We start from the raw sequence: 22,548 nt of genomic DNA, 5'->3' as shown, positions 1-22,548 counted from the left end.
TAAAAGTTAGTTTACGCTGTGAGCTGGACTGCTGATCCCGTCATAGTTGTGTTTATTAACTTAAGTGTTTTTGTTTATCTTCTTATTTGTCTACTGCTGCATCCACATTGCTGGATCGTTATGACATGCTTCTCGACAACCGGAAACAAGGCCCTTCTAAATTTCCCGGTTGAAGGACCAGAGCGCACGTGTTTAGTTTCACCGTGGGGCATTTCTGGGTGGGAAAGAGCAGAAGGTCTTGGGTTTCTGGTAGTGAGAAATTATTTAAGAGTGTCTATTATTTTACTTTTCTTCTGTATCTCTCTCTCTTCCTCTCATACTAACCCCCCCCCCCCCCCCCACACACACACACACACACACACACACACACACACACACACACACACACACACACACACACACACACACACACCCACCCACACACCCAGACGCTCCCCTCGGTCATAAATTCCCGAGCCATTCTGAGATCCCACACACACACACACACACACACACACACACACACACACACGGAGACACACACACGCAGACACGCACACACACACACACACACACACACGGAGACACACACACACACACACACACACACACACACACGCGCACACACACACACACACACACACACACACACACACACACACACACACGCGCACACACACACAAACACACACACACACAAACACGCACACACACACACACACAAACACGCACACACACACACACACACACACACACACACACACACACACACAACACACACACACACACACACACACACACACTAGTCACACCCCACACGGATGACTGGAAATTTTTGCATTGTATAATTTCTGTCCCTGTTTACGTAGTGTGCCATCAGGACTTATTTGGGGTGTTGCGTTTATCATCTTTTGACACCTATATTTAAATAAATTCTGGTTGATTTTTAATTAGTTGTTTGTCTGTGTTGTTTCATACAATTTTGGTCACAATTGATTTGTTTGACAGAGCTCAGTGCTCGAATCTCACCCTTCAATTATATTATACTATACTTAAACCTTAATGATCTGAGACTGATTTTCTGCTGTTAAGTTATTATTTTTCCCTGGATTAAGGCCCCGGGGTGGTGCCCCATACGAGAATTATTATCATTTTGATAATTCAATTTGATAAATAGTCGACTTTATTAATTATTAATAAGGATAAGGATAAGGATAATCTTTATTGTCTCTCTTGAGAGAAATTTGTCTTGGACAAACTAGAGACTCCCGGCACCACATATGTAACAAAAAACATATAAAATCACAATAAGCAAAAACACATCGTCATACCCCCCCGCTCTTTGCATGCCCCCTCGCAATGTCCTGAAAAAACACCTCTACACAAAAAAAAAAATACCTTGCTACAGCAACATTATTGCACTTCCCTCTACACATACAGCAGCATACTCATTATTGCACATCCCTCTATTCATACAGCAGCACCCGTTATTGCACATTCCGCCCTTCCCACACACACACACACACACACACACACACACACACACACACACACACACACACACACACACACACACACACACACACACACACACACACACACACACACACACACACACTCACACACACACACCTCATTTCCTGTTATTGAGTAACTTGATTGATAATGGAATAAAAGAGAATTTAAATCTGTTGAGTTTACAGCTTGGCAACCTATACCTTCTGCCTGAAGGCATCAACTCATATACCCTGTGCAGGATGTGATTTGGGTCTGAGATGATTTTTTGACCTTCCTTCATAAGGGTTTGTTCAAATATCTCTTGCAGGGATGATGGAGGCAGCATACCAATTATTTTCCCTGCCCTTTTAATCAGATTTTGGAGTTGTACTTTATATTGAATGGTCAGGTTGCCAAACCAAGTTGTAATGCCATAGCGGATGATGGTTTCTATGGCTGCTCTGTAGAACAACAACATAACATCTTTATCCACTCCATGAACCCTGAGCCTGCGCTGGCTGATCCTTGAACAAACATAATCTACATGATGAGCCCACTGTAACTTAGAATCAAAATAAATGCCCAAGTATTTGTGTACTGTAACCTGTTCAACCCTCTCCTCATTCAGAAAGACGAGGCTGTGATCACCAACAGACCTGGGATCAAACAGCATTTCTTTTGTTTTCTTAGCATTTAAAATCAAATTATGCTTCTCGCACCACTGCACACATCTTTCTACCTCTGACTTGTACACAGCGATATCTGAGTCCACTGTCAGTAGACTCAGTATGGCCGTGTCGTCAGAGAATTTAAAAACATAATTATCCAGGTGATGGTTCCTACAATCATTAGTATATAGTGTGAATAGAATCGGCGAACTGACGCAACCCTGTGGAGCGCCCGTGTTGATCACCTGAACTTCGGAGAGGGTTGAATTGATTTTAACCTGCTGCTGCCTGCCTGTAAGAAAAGAAAAATACCATTTAATTATGTAAGGATTCACGTTCATCTGTTCCAGCTTGTTTAAAAGGATGTGAGGAATTATGGTATTAAAAGCAGATGTAAAATCCATGAACAGAAGTCTTGCATAGGCTCTGGAATTTTCGAGATGTTTAATAATTAAATTTAATAAATTAAATGTAATATGGTGTTTAAAGCATCACCAGTGCCTAAGCCGTGCTTGTAAGCAAATTGGCAGGGATCTAAAAGGTGTTCAACCTCACCCTGTAGCTTCCCAACCACGATGCGTTCAATAATTATTAATAAAATTATTAATAGCCTTCGATAACTGATCAGCTTAGCTACCTGTTGCACAACACAGATATAGTACTATTTTACCATAAAACAATACAAACAACCGCAACACCAGGAAGTGACGCGATGCGCGACGCGATGCGTGACGCGATACGTTACGTTACAAAACTCTCGATCACCATTATCAATAAGCCGATCACCATCATGGATGAGTGGATCACCATCATTGATGAGCCGATCACCACCATGGATGAGCCAAGGACCATTATAGTTGAACCAAGCACCATTATCAAATCAAATCAAATCAAACTTTATTTATAAAGCACCTTTCATGCATAGAATGCAGCACAAAGTGCTTTACATAAAACAAATACGAACATAAGACGTAATGTAATGTAATTACGTCCAGGAAATTATTCTCGGCCTCTGGATCCAGAGCAGCCAGTGCACCTATGAGCTCGCTGCTGCGCTCTCCAAAACGCACATCCATCTCTCCTTGCACAGCATCGATGATTCTGTAAAATAACCTCTCGAACTCTGTCTTTTCGTCTATGTCACTCTGTGCTTGCCCAATGGTTTCTTCAACTGCAAATTCACAGAGGTTCTTGTTAACTGTGCGTCTTCTCTTGCTTAGACCGGGACGGTCACTGGCACAGCCTCGCTGGCCGTGCCCAGAGGAGCGCAGAGATCCCATAGCGCAGCAAATTCATTTTCCGTGGGCAGTGTCTTCACACAGTCAGACAGCTATTCACAAGTGTCACTGCAGTGAACAAGTCCATATCTTCGGCTTGTAGTAGTTTGTTTGGCGGCTCGAAAAGTGACAACAGTTTCATGACGAGGTGCGCAATGAACAGAAAACTTTGCTGCGTAATGGCACGAAGCAGCCCTGTTGCCTTGACGCGTACCTCCGCTCCAAGGCCTCGTGTGTTCTCCACCTCGGTCAGTAATGTGAATATGTCCTGAAAACTCTGAAAACACCACAACTTTGACCGTTGCCAAGTGGCCAGTCCATCTCTGGTCCAAGAGACGTTTCAGGGTCTCGCCTTTGTACAACATAGCGACGGTTGGCTTCCTGATGAAGTTGTACAGCATGTTGCATACTCCAAAAAAAATCCTCCATAGCTACTTCACTGGACATAGCATGAATCACAACCAGATAAAGTTGGTGATTAAAGCAGTGAATATATGGTATGTTGCGACCCAGCTTGTTTTGGAGCAATTTCTGCACACCACCATGCCTGCCAGACATGAGTGATGCGCCATCATAAACCTGGCTCAAGATTTTGTCTGTGCTGAGTCCGGCGCTAGTGAGTTCATCAATGATCACACCTGTCAGAGTCTCTGCATCACATTTCTCAGACGTGGCCATCACCAAGAGGCGCTCACATGCACCACAGTTTTCGCCAACAAAACGCACCATGATGGAGATATTTTCTTGGCCTAAAGGATCCCGTATGCCATCCACTTTAATTGAATACCAGCCATCCCCGACTTGTCTCACTATTTCCTCTGTCACAAGTTTGCTCATCATATCTGTGGGCTGGTATAGCGTGCATTTTGTGGGATTGATTTTGTAATCCTCGTTAGTTCTGCGTCTTTGCGCATGGAGTACTCGAAAAGAGACAATAACAGCCCCATGAAGCTATTGTCATCTGGCACACTGGCAAAACCAGCATTATCTCCACGTAACGGCAGTTGATTGACCACTAACAACTCGATCATATCAATCACTGCTGACATGTAATATCTGTTGCGAGCCAGTTTCTCTGAATTTAAGAGAGTGTAAATCTCCTTTCCTGTCTCCCTACGTTTTTCAGAGTCCCTCCACATTGCTTCATACGCTAAGTGTTCTTTTGAAGCCACATGCTTATTTAAGCCCTTGCCTGTTTCAATGGCATGCTTCCAGTCATTATATCCCTTTATGGAGAAGGTTGCGTCTGATGATGATCTGAATTTTCTGCTAACAAAAAAAAATTCTGCGTCCTTTTCTTCGGAGTACTCCAGCCAGTCCCTGTCTAAATACCAGCTGGAGGAAAATTATAGTTTTTTTGAGCCAAACATTGTTACAGGGTATTTTTTAAGACAACCTGTTTGAGGTTGTCTGTGCCGAGGTCACTCACAGAGGCAATAGGCAGCTGTGGCCCCAATACTGCCCCAGTCACGGGTGCACTTGACCTGCTGCCGGTAGCCTCCGCTCTGTGGCCGCTGCCGGGGTCGGGCTCTGTGGAGCTGCTAGCAACGGGCTCCGGGTCTGGCTCAGACTGTTGTCCTCCGCTGGCAACATCAGGAGGTGTTGGTTTATCTGATTTTGTATAGGTGATCGTCGGTGTATTCTTAAACCACTTTCGTATATCCATAATGGCAACTAAATAGAAAGCCAGTGAAAACTAGACCGCAGATTGATTCATTCATTCATTCATTCATTCGAATTGTGCGGTAACGGTTATTGACGTAAGCTACGTAAAGTACGTAATCTGACGTTTTGGCTGTTGCAGTGTAAATTTCCCAATCAAACATAAACACACCATTCTTCTATTATATTTTTAATATTTTAGTGATAAAGAAAGCAACATTAGTATTTTTAACAAAAAAATTATAAAATAAAGATTAAAAAAATGTTTGTTTGTTTTTTACGTGCCCCCAGTGGGGGGGCACACCTGTCGCTATGGGCGAGCCCGGCCCCCTATGGCCCGCACATAGCGACGGGTATGACAATATGCATAATCTTGGTCTCACTGGATAGTCAAGACATCACAGCATAGATTTGCAGTGTCAGAAAAATTGTGAATGTTCACATGCCTGAGCAAATTGTGATATACCAAAGAAAAAAAATGACATTTTTATTCTCGTTAAATGTATTTTTCTCATCCATCGACCAAGCCGAGGTCACCGAGGTGGTTCGTAAGCTCCTCGGTGGCAGGGCACCGGGGGTGGATGAGATTCGCCCTGAGTACCTCAAGTCTCTGGATGTCGTAGGGCTGTCTTGGTTGACACGCCTCTGCGACATTGCATGGAGGAAGGGGACAGTACCGCTGGGGTGGCAAACCGAGGTGGTGGTCCCTCTGTTTAAAAAGGGGGACCGGAGAGTGTGTTCCAACTACAGGGGGATCACACTTCTCAGCCTCCCTGGGAAAGTCTACGCCAGGGTACTGGAGAGGAGATTACGGCCGGTAGTTGAACCTCGGATTCAGGAGGAACAATGCGGTTTTCGTCCCGGTCGTGGAACACTGGACCAGCTCTATACCCTCCGCAGGGTGCTCGAGGGTTCATGGACTTTGCCCAACCACTCTACATGTGTTTTGTGGATCTGGAGAAGGCAGTTGACCGTGTCCCTTGTGCCATTCTGTGGGGGGGTCAGTGAGTATGGAGTCCGGGGCCCTCTATTAAGGGCTGTCCGGTCTCTGTATGATCGGAGTAGGAGTCTGGTTCGCATTGCCGGCAGTAAGTCAGACTTGTTCCCAGTGCATGTTGGACTCCGGCAGGGCTGCCCTTTGTCACCGGTCCTGTTCATAATTTTTATGGACAGGATTTCTAGGCGCAGCCAGGGGCCGGAGGGGATCCGGTTTGGGAACCTCAGGATTTCATCTCTGCTTTTTGCAGATGATGTTGTCCTGTTGGCTTCATCGGAACGGGACCATCAGCATGTGCTGGGGCAGTTTGCGGCCGAGTGCGATGCGGCAGGGATGAGAATCAGCACCTCCAAAACCGAGGCCATGGTTCTCCATCGGGAAAGGGTGGCATGCCTTCTCCGGGTGGGTGGAGAAGTCCTGCCTCAGGTGGAGGAGTTAGAGTATCTCGGGATCTTGTTCACGAGTGAGGGAACAATGGAGCGTGAGATTGACAGACGGATCGGTGCAGCGTCCGCAGTTATGCGGCCGATGACCGAAAGGACAAGATCGCGGATACAAGCGGCCGAGATGAGTTTCCCCCGCAGGGTGGCTGGACGCTCCCTTAGAGATAGGGAGTTTGTTCACCCGGGAGGAGCTCGGAGTCGAGCCGCTGCTCCTTCACATTGAGAGGAGTCAGCTGAGGTGGCTTGGGCATCTGTACCGGATGCCTCCTGGACGCCTCCCTAGGGAGGTGTTCCAGGCATGTCCCACTGGGAGGAGACCCCGGGGCAGACCCAGGACACGCTGGAGAGACTATGTCTCTCGGCTGGCCTGGGAACGCCTCAGACTTCCCTCGGAAGAGCTGGAGGAAGAGCTGGAGGAAGTGTCTGGGGTGAAGGAAGTCTGGGCATCCCTGCTGAGGCTGCTGCCCCCGCGACCCGGGAATGGATGAAGCGGAAGATGAGTGAGTGAGTGTGACACCACGGCTTGGATTCAGAAACTCCTTGACTACAAGTGTACCAAGTTACATGAGAATAGCTTCAAGCACATAGATTTTATAAAGGTGTTAGTGTGGATATTACCAGTCGGACTCTCCATTTGGGCACTTGGATACCTATACTGTGCCAAAATGTGCCAAATGTGTTTTTTGCCCATACAGAAGTGGTATTCCTACTGCTCCCTGGGTGCAGCCCACTGGTGGTAGCATAACTCGTGTAACTAATGTAACTAGTGTAACTAGCATAGCGTCACTCATGGAACTAGCGTAACCTGTGTAACTAGCATAAGGTAACTAATGTAACTCATGTAACTAGTTGTTAGAGAGAAAAAACACTCAGTGATCTGAATAAAGAGGCTGAGACTTAACTTATTTCTTGCAAGGGTAGCACACTAGTTGTGAACTACAACCTGTCTGCACCCAGCAGAATTTATTTAAAGACACAGAAAGTGGCTGTAGAATTACAGTAGAAAGTGGGTGTAGGATTATAGTTTGTACAATCAGGAAGTAGGTGTGGTGTGGGTGTGGTGTGGACCACAGCATCATTCAGTATCATATTACAAGCACATAGTTGCTTAATAAATGTTAAGGCAGATTGAAATCTACTGGTGTCTGCCTTTCCTAAATGCAATTGTTGATTTTATAATCTGAGCTTGACAGAGCGGCCTGGCAGGCCGCTCCAGTCACAATCTCCCTGGAGGAATAAAAACAAGACGCTCTGCTCCCACTAGCCCTCCCCTTCCCCTAAGGACATCTGTGGACCTGTATCAGAACTGTACCGGGCCGTCTGATAACATAAAGGACAATGGCTGAGGAGTAGCTCTGGGGCAAAGTTCACATGACATAGTAAAATGAAGTAAAAGTATAATAAATAAAGTGAGGCCTTTACATGAGTATATTTTAACACTATTATTACTAATGTAACTAACATAGCATAAGTTGTGTAACTACTGTAACCAGCGTAGCATAATTCGTGTAACTAGCGTGACTAATGTAACTAGCGTGACGTAATTGGTGAAACTAGTGTTTCAAATTTTAATAGGGTAGCATAATTCTTGATGGTTTAAAATCAAAGAACTAATTTCAGTGTGTTTCATGAGATATACTGATCAATAAACATGATTATTTTCTTTATTTAACGTGTTGAACATACATTTTCTGGTAGCAAGTGAATTAAAAAGCCAAATCTATCTTCTCTTATGTAAACATTACTTAACTCATCTGTTCACGAGTATTTGCAGTTATGAGGAACACACGTTATTGTTTTCCAGCTGTTGTTGAAAGTTCACTCAGGCTGGTCCCCCTGCAGTGTTTCCAGGAACTTCTGGATTTCTCCACGCCTGCTGCTCCTGCCTCGTTTGCGGATCCTCTTCAGCTGTCTGATGCTCTTCTGCCTGATGGAGGACTCCACAGGGATCTCTGCTGTCTTCATGTGGTACTCGATGGACTTGTCCGACTCCTGCCGTTGGAAGTGTAAGTATTTGGCGTAGCGGTAGTAGACCGGCTGCATGTCTGCAGTTTCCAGGTCCAGAGTTAGCAGCTCCTGGTAAATCTGATATGCTCTCTTTTTATCCCTGCCTGTTTCTGCACATATGTCTGCAAGGTCGATCTTCTTCCTGAGGGAACAGTGATTGGGGTAAAGATCGATCGCCTGCTCATGCAGACTAATGGCTCGTTCCATCATGCTTCTAGATGGGTTTGGACAACTGTGTCTGAAAGAAAAGATTCTCCATCTGTAGCAGTGTGCGGCACACACTTTCAGGTATCGATTATCAGGATGATTCTTCAGGACCCTCTCTGCCAAGTCGATGGCCTGGTCGATGTCGCCCAGCTGTGTGTACACCTTGAGTAGGACACTGATGCCGCTGTAACTGCTGACAGGATTCAGTAAAATCTTTTCCTCCAGCTCGTGAGCTTCATCCTTGACTTGGTCTCCTCTCTTGGCTCTTATGAGCAGCTCCAGGGCGGCAAGGTACGTGTTATCTGGATCCAGCTCCCTGGCCTCCCTCATCTCCTTCCAGATGTCCTGATCCAGGTTTTTGTTGCTGTACTTGTGAGCGCTCACCCTCCCAATAACACGGCTGGTCCTCCAGTGCACCATGTCCGGCTGCATCTCCACTGCCTTCTGGAAGTAATCTGCAGCCTGCTTCTTGTCTTTGTCAAACATCATCAGGGTCCAGGCCTTCTCTGCACAGATCTCTGGGTGGAGCTGGTCGTGGGATGGAGACGGGTGTTCCCTCAGCAGGGTGTCAACCTTTGACAAGTAATCCTGACTCTGTTCATCTTCTTCCAGAAGGTGGTGCAGCCAGGCCAGATTCCCAAAGTTCACCACCAACCAGGGACCTTCATCCACGTTCTTCAGCTGTCGGAAGGTCCCAGTGGCACTGGTGAGGAAATCCAGGGCCTTTTGTTCATCACCGAGCTGATACCAGATGAAACCCTGCAGGTTGTAAATATGACCCAGCCAGAGGTTTCCCTCCTCGGTGCCGATGTCCTCCAGCATGTCCCTGCTGCGGATCAGTCTGACACGGCTGGAATCCAGGCCCCAGGTGAAGTGGCACTCCAGGTTCAGCCTGGACTCCAACGTGGACGGGTCCTGAGCAGCACTGAAGCGTAGATGTTTAAAAATGTTAAACATCAGGCAGAATCACACAATCTGTTCTGAAACCTCGAGAGAAAAATGGAGGAAGGAGCTTAAAAGAGAAGCAAGGCAGGGGCGAAGGAAGGAAGGATGGAGGAAACAGTGAAGCAAGGAGGGATGAATGAACGGGTGGGTGCTGACCAGGGCACCAGTGCTACGTACAGATTTACAGTGGTGAATTACTGTATTACTGTCATCATGACAACAGAAAGCAACATCCAGGATCAACACTGTTCATGCACCACAGTGTCATGGTTTGTTTAGGTTCCTGTTCCTGGTTATTTTGAAACCTGTGTCTTTGTGTTTCAGTTTTGTATTGACTTCCCTGGTTCCCATCTGCCCTGATTGTCCGCACCTGTGTCTGGTCAACCCTTCTGCGTATATCTGGTCCTGTCTTTCCCTGTTCCCTGCTGGTCCGTACTGTTTCCTTTCTCCGTGAGTCCTGTCAAGGTTTTTGGATTTTTGCTCTTGTGTTTTGTTAACCCTGTTCAGCAGCGCTTTTGGTTTGTTTTTGGAGTAATAAATCACCATCTTTTGGAACTCCATGGAGTTCATCCAAGATTGTCATATCCACTTGTTCAAAAATGGAAGCTTCATTAAATGCACACATTTTGGGTCAGATTGGACAAAGCACATGCAAATTAGAACAACTTTTATATTCATGGCGAGGCATCAAACTTTGACACCCACTCACAGGTGGCTCTACAACTGTTCCTGAATATTCCACTGTAGATGTGTTCAGAGTCAGACTACAATCATACACGTCAGTTTTGGACCAGATCAGGCCTGGAAATGACCAAAATACATGAAAATAACATATTCTACTCAAAATGTGACACTTCCTGTATGAGTAAGAGCATGGGTCCAAGAGACTGTTTTCTAGGTCTTAAGGCTGGGACTCACCAACCCGACGGCTGACCATTGGCAGAAAGGCAGTCGGACTGAAAGGCAGTCGGACTTAAAGTCGGCTCTCGTCGCCCCGAGGCGGTCAAAAAAATACTCCTGAACACACCAACCCAACGTCGGTTGGAGCGTACGTTCTGCGCGTAGGTGAGGCGTAATATGTCCCTATGACCGTGGCTAATCTGTGATGTCGCCCAGAAAGAAAAGGAAAGAACAACCGGAATGACGGATCGCTCTAGTCTAGAGTTCTGAACACTGTCATCAGTCAGTGTTTTTACTTCCTATAGAATGATGGTATGTGATTCGTCATTTATCAGCTGATGTTTGCTGAACAATGCGAAGCATGACTCACCTGTCAAATTATACAGGTGAGAAAAAAAATCATAAAACTGAAGCCCCGATATCTCAAAGACCATAGACTGTACTGTATTTAAATTGGCACCCCTTAATAATTCTGAGTAATAGCAATAAGGGACTTGACAACCTTTTTTTAGTTTTATTTAGGGTCAGGGTCATGTTAATGTTTTACCCCTTGGGCCATGTTTTTCACACTTCCACCCCTTCCTACATCCGAGTGATAGCAGTAAGGCTGTGCCAATTTACATTGCCACCCTCACTAAACATTACAGATACAATATGGTCCTCACACCCTTGTGCTTGGGCCCTAATAAGCAATGTAGTAAAAGAGAAGAGACACAAGAAAGAGGATGGGGAGTAAATAAATGAGACAAAAAGGGAATAAATCCTGAGGAAGGACCTGAAGGATGATAAAAGGGTTGAAAGGTAGAGAACTGAGAAAATCCAGATAGACTACTCACCTCATGATCTGAATGTTTTCCGCAAATCAGAAGTCTCTTGTAAGGTTTGCTTTGTTGTTTGGTTCCCCCATCACCTCTGGAAACTCTCTTCTTTGCGCGTTCACACACGCTTTTAAAGGTGCGCACCGTAGTGTCAGCCCAACTCCACTTCCAGTTCACAGGAATGAAAACTTAAATCCTGATTAACAAGTCAGAGCTAAGTTTCAATTTACCAAGCCTTTACGTAATAACCCACAACAATTGCTGGAACTTGTGTTTTGGTTTCGGGCTAACAATGGCTGATTGTCATTGTTAGCCTTGCTAAATAGTGTAACTACTGTAACTACTGTAACTCATGTAATTAGCGTAACTAATATAACTAGTCTAACTACTGTAACTAGCTTAACTACTGTAACTAATGGAACTTGTGTAACTACTACTACTACTACTGTCATTTAGCAGTTGCTTTTATTCAAAGCAACTTACATCTGAGAGAACAAACACAAGCAAGAAGCACATAGGAGGGTCCAGCTGGATACGTTTTGGTCAGACTGCTGAGAGTCCAGTTGGATACAGGTGCTGCGATGCCAGTGATAGAATTTTTTATTTTTTTGTGTTTCCTTCCAGCCCAACACAACAGTCCCTTTAAAACAACAAAGCTACATCTTAAAATATACCATCATATCATCTCTGGTTTGGTTTTGGGTTGTCAGCTAACAATGGCAATCAGCCATTGTTAGCCTAAATTGTTAGCTAAATAGTATAACTAATATAACTATTGTAACCAATGTAACTAGCGTAACTATTGCAACTATTGTAACCATTGTGACTTGCTTAACTAGTGTAACTAATGCAAATATCATTACTAATGTAACTATTGTAACTCACTTTACTAGTGCAATTAGTGTAACTATTGTCGCTCTTAACTAGTGTAACTAATGTTACTAATGATTTGTTGTTTCGTTCCTCTATCACCTCTGGAATCACAGCTGGAAACTCCTCTCCGCGTGTTCACACAGGCTTTTAAAGGGGCACACCTTAGTGTCAGTCCAGGTCCACTTCCAGTTCACGGGAATGAAAACTAAAATCCTGATTAACAACTCAGTGCTAAGTTTCAATTTTACCAAGCCTTTACGTAATAACCTGCTATAATTGCTGGAATTTCTGGTTTGGTTTCTGGCTGTCTGCTAACTATGGCTGATTGTCATTGTTAGCCTAGCTGAATAGTGTAACTAATGTAACTACTGTAACTAGTTTAACTACTGTGACTAGTGTAACTAGCTTAACTAATGTAACTAGTGTTTTATTCATTCAGTGGGTAATTTATTGATAGTCCCTCAGAGAGACCGTCGGCTCCGTAGTGAACGTCCATTAAATACCCAACCTAGAACTAACTTCACTGCTGTAATCCACATCAACAACTCAGAGCTAAGTATCACTTTAACCAGCCTTGCCCAAACCTTTATATACTAACCGGCTACCACAAGGAAATAAAACAATATCAATCAGTTAGTAATTAACGTAATTTAAACCAATTTAGAACTATTAGAACGATTAATATTTCTTCTTCCTTTCACGCCCTAAAAGGTGTGAAAACCAATCTTAAAGGATATGCTATGGTCGCAGATTGAACACGTCTCCTTCTCATCCCTCCTCGATTCCTGCCCCGTTTCTTATCCCATCAGCACCTAAGAAAGGCAGTTGATAGGGAGGGGGACCCTGCTTTCCCTTAGACAAAGCTGATGTTATTACACTCTTGACCAGGTATTTTTATCTGCATATCCAGTCCCAATCAAGTTAGGTTTGTCACTAGTGGAATTCCTAATTGACATTCCATCAGTGCCAATGGTAGGGCATCCAGCCAGGTGAGATTCTTGTTTTCGTAGCAGATCTCGGCTATCTTCCTCTTCAGTGTCTGATTGAGCCTCAGAAATTCCAACGTTGCTCAGGATCCTTTTCGTCAGTCTGCGCCCTTTGGCTCTGGACAGCAATGCTCAAATGTCTCCAAGACACAAAGGCAAGGCAAGACAAGGCAATTTCATTTGTATAGCACAATTCAACACAAGGTAATTCAAAGTGCTTTACCTGCCCTGCAGTGGAATCTTCAAATGCAGATGTCCAAAAGTCGGCTCCAGATGTACAGTCAGTGGCGGTAAACGCTCTACCAGTCTTCCTATGTCTCGATATCCAAAGGGGACATACATTTTGTCTCCATTTCCAGTTGTTCTTAGAGGAAATCTGCCTCTAGCTCACAGGTCAGTTCCACAAGGTGGTGCCTTGGTGGTCTAGCCGGGCCATCATCACCTGAAGGATTTTGTTTGGGAGAAGGCTGGAAATGTCCTTTAAAAACACCATGAAGGCCACAATCCAAAAAAGATGTGGATGGTGGACTTCCTGGGTTCACCAAAACTGGTGTCTAGTCCTTGTAAGTTGCTGGTGTGGGTTTCTTGAGCAGATGGCATTGGGCTCTCAGTCCAGGAGCCTCAGCCTCCCATAGTTCCTTTTTTCCGACCCTGATGCATGAGGTGGGGTTTGTGGTTTTTCTGCCTCGATGTGAAAGGTATCTTCACCCTTTGGTTTTTCAGATTCTTGTAGGCGGTAGACCTTGCTGCTTTGGAAGGAGCTTTCTTTACTTTTGTCATGAGGATGCAGATAGACATGTTCAGTTCAGCCTTAGCCGTTTCTTTCTCCATTGCCTTCTTCAATGGACCCCAAAAATGCCAACTCAACATCGTCCCAAACTGTTTTTGCTTCTCTATATTCCCCTTTCGCTACTATAACAATACTGGTGATGTCTTGGGGACTTGGTAGAGGGCCATTTGGCGTCTTGCCGATGAATCCCTGATCCTGCGATTTCTGCCACATCTTGTTGAGTTTCTTGTCCCAAACCTTTTGCTCTCTTGTTCCGAGGATCACTAGTTTCTGAAGCATCCAGGCCTTCAGTGCACGCGCATGTCGTCAGGAGATTAATTTACCGACATGTCTGGAGCAAAGTTGGTGTCGGCCCAGCGATGACTGACGAACCTCTCTATCCAGCTCAGACCTTTGATCATCGATGGGCAAAACACCCCACCAGCACCATCACCGCTGTGTTTGCCCTGCATCCTCCAACGAGCATGGACATAACGGTCATGCAGTTGTTCCCACTTCTCTTTGCATGTCTCCATATCTGCACTGTGCAGCAGTGATGTCACATCATAAACATGAGGATAACAGCTCCTGCTCAGCCAGCCTCTCTTATGCCAAAACATTCCGCAATTGTCCGACTTCCGCGTAGAGTAACTTGTGGTCAGCTGGTGCTCTAACCTGGACCAGTGCCACTCGCAGGCAAAACGAGAACTGCAGGTTGCATACGCGTTTTTGTTTTTTGGGAGAACGTTCATGTGGACAAGTGAAACAATCGCAGGATACGGTTGTGTCGGAAATGATGCGGTCGCCTATGCGTTCTGAACAGCAAGTATATTCGCCCCCTTAGAGGTGTCCTCTTCGCTGATCAAGTCTCTTTTAATCGAGATGTCGAAAATTCCCCGAATGACAAATGTTATTAATTTTCATTCATTTGTTTATTTTCATGGGCAGCACGGTGGCTTGGTGGTTAGCACTGTTGCCTCACAGCAAGAAGGTTCCCAGTTCGACTCCCAGGCCCAGCAGGGTCTTTCTGTGTGGAGTTTGCATGTTCTCCCCGTGCTTGCGTGGGTTCCCTCCGGGTACTCCGGTTTCCTCCCACAGTCCAAAAACATGCATATTAGGTTAATTGGTGATTCTAAATTGCCCGTAGGTGTGAGGGTGAGTGTGCATGGTTTGTGTGTTTATATGTGGCCCTGTGATGGACTGGTGACCTGTCCAGGGTGTAACCCCTGCCTCTCACCTGAAATGAGCTGGGATAGGTTCCAGCAGACCCCCGTGACCCTGCAGAGGATAAAGCGGGTATAGATGATGGATGGATGGATGGATGTTTATTTTCGAAGAATATCGTTTATTTATTTATTTCAGTGTGTGCTTGTTCATGTGTATTGTATTATTGACATTATTATTATTATTGCCCTTGACAGATTCCATTTTGTTCATGTACACGAAGTTTCTTCAGAACAGTCAAGGGTCTGCTACGGTGTTCTGCAGGGTTCAGTGTTGGCCAACCTTGTTCAGTTTATGCATGCACCCCTTGGGAAGTATAATCCAGAATCATGGCATCAATGTTCATTGCTATGCTGATGATACACAGTTCTATTTGTCTATGAAGCTGAAACAGAACCGTTCGCTAAACTTCAGGCATGGCTTATGGACATCAAGGACTGGATGTCTGGAAATGTTTTGCTTCAAAATTCAGATAAAACAGAGGTTATCATTTTAGGTCCAAAGCATTTTAGGAAGGGATTAGATGGTGTTGCGATGGCTTCTAGTGACAACTGTGAGAAACCTTGGTGTTGTTTTAGATCAGGATTTGTGGTTTTTCCATCTTCGTAATATTGCAAAGATTAGGAGAATCCTCTCCTAGAGTGATGCGGCAAAACTATTTCACACATTTGTATCTACTAGGCTAGATTATTGTAAAAAGTGTTTTGAGCAGGATGTCCAAGTTATTCTCGAGCTCGAGCTGATCCAAATTGCAGCAGCACGAGTGCTGACACGAATCAGCAAGAGAGATCACGTCTCTCCAGTGTTAGCCTCACTTCCTTGGCACGCTGTGAAATTCAGAATCCAATTCAAAATTGTATTACTTGCTTAAAAAGCCCAAAACGGCTTAGTTCCTCCAATACCTGATAGTAACTTATGTTCCTAACAGAGCTCTCCGCTCTCAGAGTGCAGGTTTACTCGTAGTTCCTAGAGTATCTAAATGTAGATTTGGAGGGCGAGCGTTCTGCTATCGGGAACCCTTACTATTGAACCAATTTCCAATCTAGGTTAAGGAGGCTGACACCACCTCCACCTTTAAAAGCAAACTTAAAACGTCTCTGTTCAGTAAAGCCTATAGTTAGTGTTAAGTAAACCTCTAGTTGGTGTAAACTCTAGTGTGTTAGAGTCAGTAATCATAGCTGCAGCTATAGAGCTATACTGCAGGGGAGCACCAACATGATCCACTGAGAGGTGCCCATCACCCCTCCTGCTCTCCTCTTCTTCTCTTCCATTTTCATTTATTAATTATAAGTATCTCATAACCATAATTTTTGTGCATCGATCTTGCAGTTTGTTGTGCTGGCCTGCCCTCCCCTTTTCTCTTTTGTGCATGTTTGCAGGCCAGAGCTTCAGGAGCTGCATGTTGACCTACAGTCCCCCCTCTGATCATCCCACTGCTGCTTCCACCTGTCTATGTGGATGCCTGCTGACATCCTGACCAACCCCCGCTCCCCTTCTGACCCCTCAGTGTCTGCTGTCTACATCTGTTTATATAGTTATCCCTGCAGTGCACTAGCTAGCCATTGTGTCTGTGTCTCTCCTTTCTCTGTTCTTCATTCCCTCTGTCTGTTTTCTCTTTTCCTGCTCTGCCCAGCTGGCCTCCAGCAGGAGGGTCCCACCTTATGATCCAGGTCCTGGTCCAGGTTTCTTCCCTCCTAAAGGGGAGTTTTTCTTGCTACTGTTTGGCTTAAGGTTTTCCTCCCACTAGGGGATTTTTTACCTGCCATTGTTTATGTTATGGTTATGTAATAATTTCTCGGGGGTCATGTTTCTCTGGAAAAATCCTAGAGACAACTTCTGTTGTAATAGACGCTATATAAATAAAATTGAATTGAATTGAATTTAATAGATATACATTGACAGATAAAGAGTAATATTTTCTTTTATTTAAAGTGTTGAACATACATTTTCTGGTAGCAGGTGAATTAAAAAGCCAAATCTCTCTTCTATCATCTAAACATTGCTTAAACTCGAGTATTTGCATTTATGAGGAACACACTTTATTGTTTTCCAGCTGTTGTTGAAATCTCACTCAGGCTGGTCCCCCTGCAGTGTTTCCAGGAACTTCTGGATTTCTTCCGACCTCCAGAAACCATGTCGCTTGCTGATCTTCCTCAGCTCTCTGATGCTGTTCTGCCTGGAGGAGGACTCCAGAGGGACCTCTGCTGTCTTCATGTGGTAGTCAATGGACTTGTTTGGCTCCTGCCGGTTAAGGTGTAAGTAATTAGCATAGCGGTAGTAGACCAACTGCTTGTCTGCAGGTTCCAGGTCCAGAGTTAGCAGCTTGGTAAATCTGATATGCTCTCGGCGGATCCCTGCTTATTTTTGCACATATGTCTGCAAGGTCAAGCTTCTTCCGGACGGAACGGCGATCAGGGTAAAGAGCGATCGCCTGCTCATGCAGGCTGATGGCTCGTTCCATCAGATCAGATGGGTTTGGACGACTGTCCCTGAAGGAAAATATTCTCCAGCTGTAGCAGAGAGCGGCGCACTCTTTCAGGTATCGATTATCAGGATGATTCTTCAGGACCCTCTCTACCAAATCGATGGCCTGGTCGATGTCGCCCAGCTGTCTGTAGAAATTGAGCAGAACATTGATGCCACTGTAACTGCTGACAGGTTTCAGTACGATCTTTTCCTCCAGCTCGCGAACTTCATCCTTGACTTGGTCTCCTCTCTTGGCTCTTATGAGCAGCTCCAGGGCAGCGAGGTACGTGTCATCTGGATCCAGCTCCCTGGCCTCCCTCATCTCCTTCCAGATGCCCTGATGCAGGTCCGTATTGCTGTACTTTTGAGCGCTCACCCTCCCAATCACACGGCTGGTCCTCCAGTGCACCATGTCCGGGTGCATCTCCACTGCCCTCTGGAAGTAACGTGCAGCCTTCCGCCTCTTGTCTTTGTCAAACTTCATCAGGGTCCAGGCCTTCTCTGCGCAGATCTCCGGGTGGAGCTCGGGAGACGGGTGTTCCCTCAGCAGGGTGTCAACCTTTGACAGGTAATCCTGACTCTGTTCGTCTTCTCCCTGAAGGTGGTGCAGCCAGGCCAGATTCCCAAAGTTCACCACCAACCAGGGACCTTCATCCATGTTCTTCAGCTGTCGCAAGGTCTGGGTGGCCTTTCTGAGGAAACGCCGGGCCTCTTCTTTATCACCGAGCTGATACCAGATGAAACCTTGCAGGTTGTAAATATGACCCAGCCAGAGGTTTCCCTCCTCAGTGCCGATGTCGTCCAGCATGTCTCTGCTCCGGATCAGACTGGAATGGCTGAAATCCAGGCCCCAGGTGAAGTGGCACTCCAGGTCCTTCAGTCTGGACTTCAACGTGGACGGGTCTTGAGCAGCACTGAAGGGTAGATGTTTAAAAATGTCAAACATCGGGCAGAGTCGCACAATCTGTTCTGAAACCTCGAGAGAAGAATGGAAGAAGGAGCTTAAAAGAGAAGAAAGGCAGGGACGAAGGAAGGAAGATGAATGAACGAGTGGGTGCTGACCAGGACACCACCAGTGTTGTTACAGATTTACAGTGGTGACTGGATGTTTGGAGGTGAGGGTTTACAGAAGCAGCATCTTACTGTCGTCATGATGACAGATGGCAACATCCAGGATCAACACTGTTCATGCACCTCAGGAGAAGACTACATTCACTTACTTTGATTAGTTTCATATGAAAAGACAGGACTTCAGATCTAACTTCTGGTCCCTGGGAAACTGATACTCAGCAGCCATTGGCTCCTCTGTTTTGGGCTATGGCCCTACGTGAACTGCTGGTGGTTAAATAATAGTGGCTTCCTGAACCTCGCTCTCTTATCTTCCAAATTTCCTTCCACAGAGCACTCTGTGAGCCACAAAAGCTACATGCTCGTCATCACGGACACGAGGAGAACAGGGAAAAAAGCCGCTTTTCACCAGGACCCCCTTGTTTGAGGTTCTTTTCCACGTCATTGATTGCCCTCTTGTCGCTCTACTACATCCCGATCCCGCACTGTTTTTTTAGCCGCCCGCAGGAGAGTTCAAACCGCCCGCTCCCGCGAGATTTGCATTGGGTCCCGCGGGACCCAGCAGAACCCAATCCCAATGCAGCCCTCTAGATCACACGAGTCTTCCTCCCCTCCCCGTGACCCTGACGAGGATAAAGTGGGTACAGAAAATGAATGGAGAGATGGAAAAAATATGTTTAGTGTCCAAAAATCTAAAATGTCACTGTTTGACTGATCTGAAGTAAACTCCCTGGATTTATTGAGGTCAGAGTTGACACTATTTGTGATTAGTTTGATGTTGATTGGAAAAAGTATGACCGACATATGATCAACGATTATGATTTCATATTTTCAAAAATATAGAGTGATGAAGTTCTTATTAGACCCTATGTTGCAGTGTATGACAATTCTGCATTTGTGACAGAGATCTGATCCTTGAATCTCTCCTCCCTGGGACAAACAGGGGATTTTTAATTAATTTTATTTCAATGAATGTGTGTGGCAAAAACCATCCACTTCCGGTTTCACGGCCAATGACACAGGCCCTGTTAGACGTCCATCCACAAAATCTTATCTGGTGTGTGACAACAGTTTTGTCTATATCCAGTAAACGTCTTAGGCTGATCTGATAAAGGACAGCATAATTACAGGACATAATGTGGCAAAAACCATTATATTTTCATCAGAAGGTGGTGCTATTCATCCAAGATTTTCATATCCACTTGTTCAAAAATGTAAGCTTCATTAAATGCACAAATTTCACAGCAACACACTCTGATAGAAAGTTGCAGGTATCACTGTCAGCTATCTTCAGTGTCTTAACTACTGGTAGACCAGGTTTGACATGTATTGGCTTATCTTGCTTGGAGCAGGTATGCATAGTACAAAACATGACATTTCCTGTTGCCAACAGGTGGTGTTACAACCGTTCCAGAATATTCCACTGTAGACGTGTTCAGGCTCAGACCACAATCATACACATCCGTTTTGGACCCGATCAGGCCTAGTAATGACCAAAATACATGAAAATAACGTATTCTACTCAAAATGGCGGACTTCCTGTATGAGTAAGAGCATGGATCCAAGAGACTGTTTTCTAGGTCTTAAGGCCGGGACTCACCAAGCCCGCGGCTGACCGTCAGCAGAAAGGCAGTCGGACTGAAAGTTTGCTCAAAATTTTAATGTAGAGTTAAAGTTAGTGTGTGTGAAGTCAAGTTCAAAATCTTGAAGACAGTATTACCTAGCATACGGAGGCTTAAATGTATTGTAGTCCAAAGCACTTTTAATCTTTCAACGTTAGAATGATGTCTTTATGATAAAGTTTGCAGTTTATGACAAAAGATGTCCATTAGTTAGCATCATAAATATCATGAAGTAGAATTTCGATTGCTCAAAAACTGTAATAACTAGCATTATGAGGCTTAAATAGCCTATGTTGTGGTCCAAAGCGTCCCAAGTCTTTGAACGTTTGTATGATGTCTCTATGATAACATGTTGTAGAGAAACAAGCCTCAGAAATCAGCATGTCAATCCATCCATTTTCTATACCTGTTTTATCCTTTTGCAGGGTCACTGGGGTCTGCTGGAGCCTATCCCAGCTCATTATAAACTAGTATGCATGTTTTTCATCAGCATCTCAGTTGTTAGTTTTAAAATGATCGTGAATGTATAGTTCAATTTCTCAAATACTGTAACAGCCAGCATAATGATCCCCCAAAATCATTATATTAACCTGTTAGCATCAGGCAAATGAGCATGCAACTATATAAGTTCATGCTAGGGTGATGCAAGATTAGCATTTTAGGTTTATCAGCAATATCCAAATTATGGTAGAAAATGTACATGTAAGCATGATGTTAAGGGTGGCCAATGTAAATTCAGTACAGTTTACGGTCTTTGAGATATTGCGGCTTAAGTTTTATGATTTTTTTTCTCATACCTCTCCGCTCTAGGCGATGATGTCATCCACTCTGACGTTCTGGGGTTGACCAATAAACTTTAACATTCTGAAACAAATTTCTGTATCATCCACACCTTCCATTCAACCAACATAAATTATAATTCACTTAAGTTAATTTTGTCTTGGTTTATAATTAACTTTGCTGTTTCTTATATCTCAGACAAGGTTTTTAGGTGTTTTTTAGGCGCAAGTTTTCCACCAAAACAAGTCAGGTAAACAATAACCTAAAATATCTCAAAGACCGTAGACTGTACTGTATTTACATCGGCACCCCTTCATAAATCTGAGTAATAGCAATCGGGGGGCTTGCCAACCCTTTTGTTTTTAGGGTTATTTATGGTCAGTAGTATGCAGTAGTGCCAATTTACATTGCCACCCTCACTAAACATTACCGATACAATAGGGTCCTCGCACCATCGTGCTCTGGCCCTAATAAGCAATATAGTAAAAGAGAAGAGAAACAAGAAAGAAGATGGAGAGTTAATAAATGAGACAAGAAGGGAATAAATCCTGAGGAAGGACCTAAGGATGATAAAAGGGTTGAAAGGTAGAGAACGGAGAAAATCCGGATACTCGCCTCATGATCTGAATGTTTTCCTCAAATCAGAAGTCTCTTGTAAGGTTTTATTCGATGTCCCCTCTGGGATCACAGCTGGAAACTCTCCTCTCCGTGCGTTCACACAGGCTTTTAAAGGTGCGCACCTTTTTTGCCCTGATGAAGGCCAGATAGGCCGAAACATGTTGGCAGCCGTCTTCTGATAAAGGCTTTTTTATCTTTTTAATCCACCTCGTCTCGAGTGCCTGGATCTCTTGCTTCTATTTTTGCGCACTGAAGTGTCAGCCAAACTCCACTTCCAGTTCACAGGAATGAAAATTTAAATCATGAATAACAAGTCAGAGCTAAGTTTCTCTTTTACCAAGCCTTTACGTAATACCCTGCTACAATTGCTGGAATTTTTGGTTTGTTTCGGGCTGTCAGTTAACAATGATTTATTGCCATTGTTAGAGATTAGATTAGATATTAGATTATCCTTTATTTCTCCCTCAATGGGGAAAAAAAAAACTTTGTGCAGCAGCAGTTCACTTAACACACTCATTTCACGGGAGGGGTTAAAAAAGTAAAAAATATATAATTACGAAATATAAACAGTATATACATTGGAATGAAAATAAAAATTTGCCTTTTAAATAGTGTGACTAATTTTGTAGCCAACTCATTTGTTTTTTTGCTTGCTGTTTTGTTTTACGGGTTAAGCTTATGTCCAATTTATACACATTTGACAAGATTTCCCTATTATACGACAACGTAATTTCACCTGCTT

The 22,548-nt window shown here is 44.5% G+C and overlaps 1 protein-coding gene and 1 pseudogene across 1 annotated transcript; both read right to left on the bottom strand.

Annotated features, from left to right (window-relative positions):
- Window positions 1-8,341: 8,341 nt before the first annotated feature.
- LOC133458827 (interferon-induced protein with tetratricopeptide repeats 5-like) lies at window positions 8,342-9,694 on the bottom strand. The gene has a single exon (XM_061739026.1). The coding sequence runs from the start codon at window positions 9,692-9,694 to the stop codon at window positions 8,342-8,344; it is 1,353 nt and encodes a 450-aa protein (XP_061595010.1).
- Window positions 9,695-17,190: 7,496 nt separating this feature from the next.
- On the bottom strand, window positions 17,191-21,912 carry LOC133457931 (interferon-induced protein with tetratricopeptide repeats 2-like; annotated as a pseudogene).
- Window positions 21,913-22,548: the final 636 nt, after the last annotated feature.

The sequence above is a fragment of the Cololabis saira genome, chromosome 13 (assembly GCF_033807715.1).
Source record: "Cololabis saira isolate AMF1-May2022 chromosome 13, fColSai1.1, whole genome shotgun sequence".
Taxonomy (NCBI): Eukaryota; Metazoa; Chordata; class Actinopteri; order Beloniformes; family Belonidae; genus Cololabis; species Cololabis saira.
Note: the sequence above shows the minus strand (reverse complement) of the source record. Positions and strands in the feature narration are given on the sequence as shown.

What these genes read in the sequence shown, in the direction of transcription:
- LOC133458827 (XM_061739026.1), bottom strand. Translation starts at nt 9,694, where the DNA reads ATGTTTAACATTTTTAAACATCTACGCTTCAGTGCTGCTCAGGACCCG.